At 44.4% G+C, this 4,851-nt stretch overlaps 1 protein-coding gene across 2 annotated transcripts in view; it reads right to left on the minus strand.

The window, feature by feature from the left end:
* Positions 1 to 2,279: 2,279 nt before the first annotated feature.
* Positions 2,280 to 4,851, minus strand: part of LOC123066070 (integrin-linked protein kinase 1) — a 3,710-nt gene continuing 1,138 nt past the window's right edge. Inside the window, exons 2-12 of one of the 2 annotated variants that reach the window (XM_044489231.1) lie at positions 4,727 to 4,801; positions 4,516 to 4,620; positions 4,325 to 4,410; positions 4,107 to 4,227; positions 3,924 to 4,003; positions 3,705 to 3,767; positions 3,424 to 3,545; positions 3,247 to 3,332; positions 2,986 to 3,095; positions 2,716 to 2,844; positions 2,280 to 2,574 (exon numbers count right to left, since the gene is read on the minus strand). In XM_044489231.1, the coding sequence (XP_044345166.1) occupies positions 2,568 to 2,574; positions 2,716 to 2,844; positions 2,986 to 3,095; positions 3,247 to 3,332; positions 3,424 to 3,545; positions 3,705 to 3,767; positions 3,924 to 4,003; positions 4,107 to 4,227; positions 4,325 to 4,410; positions 4,516 to 4,620; positions 4,727 to 4,801 (984 nt within the window). In that variant the 3' untranslated portion in view covers positions 2,280 to 2,567. Of the gene's footprint in view, positions 2,575 to 2,651; positions 2,845 to 2,985; positions 3,096 to 3,246; positions 3,333 to 3,423; positions 3,546 to 3,704; positions 3,768 to 3,923; positions 4,004 to 4,106; positions 4,228 to 4,324; positions 4,411 to 4,515; positions 4,621 to 4,726; positions 4,802 to 4,851 lie in introns of those variants that run through there. The other variant, XM_044489230.1, reaches the window with a different exon arrangement.

A 4,851-nucleotide genomic window follows, 5' to 3' on the forward strand; every position in this document is an offset into this window, starting at 1 on the left:
GATGAACTCTTTTTTCCATAACTTGTACTTCGAAAGATAACAAACTTGTGCTGCCCACTATAACATACATGTAATCCACAGGGTAACATACTTGTACTCCTCCGGGAGCTAGTGTAATCCCATGCAGTGTAAGTTGCTCTCCACACGTAGTGCACCATGTGCTTCGTTGTGGAGCATGCCTATATTGCACGCGATAAGTACATAAAGCACACATGTGATGCACGTGTCATAGCACATATGTTGTAGCCTTGTAGCTACCGTCTATACCATAATACACGTGATGCAAGCGATATAGTACATGTGCCGCGGGTGGTACAACACGCTCGCTACGGTGCGCCACAGTGGTGGTACAATGCGAAACGAGAAGAAAAATAGAAACGAAAAAACTAGAAGCACTACCACCTAGGGAAGCAACATGTGTGGCTCTCCCGTGCGCCATGCTTCGCCGAAAGTGACCCAACTGTTGGGACGCCCCCAAATTAGTTGCTCCCAACATATCATAGAAGAGCTATAATGGGTAGGAACATAAGCTAGTAACTTACATATTTCCCTAGACTATGTTACTATCACCATAGTGGGTAGGAACATCTATGTAGTGTCATGCAACGATGTATTTATTAAGTTATAGACTCATTGTTTTTTGGAGTGTGTGATGTTCCGGTAACTTAGCTAGTTACCACAAGCACCTCTCTCTTCATTAAATACGTGCCACATAAGCAAAGTTGTATTGGAGTGTGTGATGTTACTCCTAAGTTTCTCCCCACTGTGACCAGCCTAAAGTGAGATATGGGTTGATATAACACCTGAAATATACATTACCGGATAAATTAACTCATTGGGTGTTGGATACGATGGCGACTAACGGTTCTCTGTACATGTCTACGTGGGCACTCAGCTCTTACTCAGGCCTCGGTTCACCTTTTCCCTACAATTTTTGTTCAAAGGGCTGGTTTGATTTTACTACATTTTTTATTTGTTTTACAAAACTAGAACAATGCATGTGCGTTGCAACGGGGTATAAATATTTTAGTATGTTAGCTTGTGATTTACCTGTCAATAATAATATGATTGTGTAAATAAATGTTCATCAAATTACGGTCGTGAATTACCTTATATTTTGCTCAGAAGTTTGGTAAGTAAATTAAAGTGGAATTGGTTCAGAATGTAAGTAAATTAAGGTGATTGATTATTACATACATGAAGGTTGGACGAAGGAGTGGTGGGAAGAAAGGTGAAATGAGAACCTTACGTTCTTTTTAAGTAGTAGAGATGGAGATTTGAAAATGTTGGTCCCACATCTGGTTGTTCCCGATGTAATGATTTTCTCACTTAATATATATTCCAAATATTTTGGATTAAAACCCGTCAGGTGTTTTTCAAGTTGACATGGCATAGATTTAGGTGGTTCTGAGCTAAGTAAATATTGATTAGCACTTTGGCATCATTTTAACTGACCCGGTTGCCACCACCTTCCTGGAGTCCACCTGCATTCGTCCAATAGCTCAGATCCGACGAGTTTTTTCCTTGAGTCAAATGGTCCTATGGACGACATTGTGGTCGGCATTATGGAACCGACAATGACACACATGATGGTGATGAGAGAGATATTAGATGTCACCCTTGTCGTGCCTGGACCCCTATTCCTAGCGTAAAACATTTTTGGATGTGATGAAGAACGGGATTTCTATCATTGATATCACTTCCAGTGGCACCCGGTGACATGCCCAAGGGTGACATCTCCTCTAACTACACCCGACGCCTGCCCAGCGGGACGAAACTAGTCACGGGGAATCTGTTGGGTACGTTTAGGGCCAGTTCGGAGACTCTCCACTCCCTAAGTCCGCTTTGGGAGTTGATGGAGCTGTAGCTAAAATTGACTGAGCGGAGAAAAAGGAGCTCCACGGATTTTGAGATTTCAGGGAGCTGGAGGACTGCCGAACACCACCTTCTCATCGTTTGGTCAAATGACGAATAAATGTCAATACGAACTTAACCTATGCCTTGTGTGGGGGAGAAGCGCCCAAGAGTGATTAATCCGGTATTTGTATATTTCAGGTTCTTCACCAGACCAGTTTTCACTTCAGAGGTTAGCGCTCCACTCAGATATATTCCGAGGTGGATAGTATACTTACCTCCTAGAAAAGCTCTCGTCATCGGTGAAGGCAGTCTTTGCCTTTCTTTTTTAATATATTCGAAAAAAGAAGAAGCTCTCTTCATGGCCTGGATACTCATTACTCGCACAAACAACCCAACCATAGTACTTGCAATTAGTCACGCTAGTCACATGATAACGAAGCCATATTTCTCAAGTGACATCATAAACATACATCATGATAAGTATATCCTAGCTTCTGCAGTAGAGCATCATTGTTGTGTTCAGACTCTTCATTCGACAATACAGCAGCAAAACAAAAAGAAAGACCGTATACGCGCGCTCGTGTAATATTTTACAGTATGTATGTATGTATGTATGTACTCGACATGGCAGGTGGACGCGGTGATCCTCCAGCTCCATCAGCACCCCACGCGTTGGCGCGCCTACGCACGTACACAGAGACCGGCCCGTGTCATTTCCTGCCGGACAAAACACAGAGAGAAAAAACTTTCAGTGCTCAGATGATATCCGGACCAGTAGCAATACCGTTCAGTGACTACGATGGACTCATCCTTTTCCGGATTTTGAGCCTGAAACGATTGAGTCGCCGGGATACGGACCAGATCTTGAGCGACTCCTTCCAGGCCCCATGCTTCATGCAGTGCGCGTAGATCTTGTCCAGCCGGACGATCATCTCCGAGAAGGTCGGCCGCGCCATCGGGTGCGTCTCCCAGCACTCCTCGATCAGCCTGCATTGCGTATACCCAGGGCAGAAGAAGGTTTCTAGTTCATTGTGGTCGCTAGTTGTGATCTAGTGAGCATTTTTTTTTCGAAAAAAAAAACTGATCTAGTGAACTTAAAAGTGTCTTCAGGTTCAGAAGCAAACTCACCCTTTGAAGTCTGAAGGGTATCCCTTGAGCTTGTTCTTCAGCGACGGCCGCATCCCCTCGCCTCGGGCTATGACGGTTGTGGATTCCATGTTGGGTAGTCCTTCAACCATCTGATGATCACATCCAGTCAGACCAAAAAAGATCCGAGTTGATGATCACAGGGACGATTAAGTTATCAAGTCTGAAACCCAGGTAATGTTCTCTGCTCTGCTTTGTGCGCACTGCACCGTAACTGCACATGGAACAGAAAGCTGTACTGACCTCGTAAAGGATGAAGCCGAATGCGTACGCGTCGACGCTCATGTCGAACACCTCGTTTCTGTGCATCTCAGGCGCAGTGTAGTAACCTAGGTTACAGAAGAGCACGATTGAGTTTGTCAGAAGAAGCACTATCTGAAATGATTCTCGTTTATATTTTGTTGCTGACAGTGGACTCACTGAAGGTGTCGACGATGGCCTCGTGGTTCATCAGCTTCACCTTGTCAGGAGCCATCTTGGACAGCCTCATCAGCCCGAACCCCCCGACCTTCATTAGGCCTCCATTATCCAGGAAGATATTTCTGGCACCTTACCAAGATTCAAATAGTAAAGTACGGCACAACCATGACAATTCTATTTTGCTGCATCATCCAAATATGCGCGCGCGGCGTGTTTACGATTCCAAGAAAATGCAAGCAAGAGAACAGACAAGACCAGGTTGCTTCATTTCCTCATCTTACTTTGGCTTTAGGTCGCAGTGGATGATGGGGTCTGGTTTGCACTGATGCAGATAAGTCATGCCCCTGAACATCGAGAGTCAGCCGCGACGAGAACAAATAAGATCATTAGCACTGATGCACATTTCGGCATGGAGCTTCGTCTTTTGTTCGAATGAAGAACAATATGACACATGTTTCAATTTCCAAAGATTGATCTTCTCTTGGGATCAGTAGATATACCTGGCAATGTCAAGGGCATATCTCAGCACCTTATGGCCATTCAGCCTTCCTTTCCTCTGAATAAGGCTTCCTAAATCAGCCTGCGTTTCAGAATAACTGCATGTCTTAGTCCATCTAAGGATATAGGTATGTAAGCTAGATATAATGGCTTAAGTAAGAGTCTAATTTTGACATTCTTAATACATTTGCATGGTATTCAGAAACAATCATCATGGGTATGTTCTGCGTGACGGCTCCGATGAACTGGACGACGTTCGGGTGCCGGACCTTCTCGAACACCGTCAGCTCATGCCTGAAAGAGTTTCTGTAACAAATGAAAAAAACAACAACATGATTGTTAGATAAATAAATTGGTTGGGCTCTTTAGGGTGAAGAATTGAGGATTGAGGTCTGCATCTCACATGGCTTCCTGATCGGAGTAGGTTTCTCTGTCCACTATTTTAACGCAGACCTTGGTTCCGTTCCATTTTGCAACTTGGTACGTGCCCTGTTCGACGCGCACACCGTTAATTTCCCCTCTTATTTTTTCACTAGCTTCATGTTATTTCTGTTAGCTGAGAAAAGAAAATGGAAAGAAAACAAATTGCACTACCTTGAGCACTTCGTCCCCTTTCCGGAACTGGAGCTCGCCGGGGTTCAACTCGTACTCGGGTATCTCCCCGGGGTTCGACACCATCATCGGTGTCCTCCTGTTTCTCTGCAAATTACAGACGTTCAAAGACAGAGACCAGCACATGAACCATGAATCCATCGATCAAACAAATCAAAGAGACAGTTGATGTGATAGAAAGACAGATATATACCGGGGCCTTTCCACCATAGGATTTCAGAAGATCATAGATGTCCATGTGGCCGTAACACTTGGAATCGGCCACAGCCTACATATACATGATCAGAGAAACGAATGAGACATCGATCGTCTGATGCC

Source organism: Triticum aestivum, chromosome 3B (genome assembly GCF_018294505.1).
Source record: "Triticum aestivum cultivar Chinese Spring chromosome 3B, IWGSC CS RefSeq v2.1, whole genome shotgun sequence".
NCBI lineage: Eukaryota > Viridiplantae > Streptophyta > Magnoliopsida > Poales > Poaceae > Triticum > Triticum aestivum.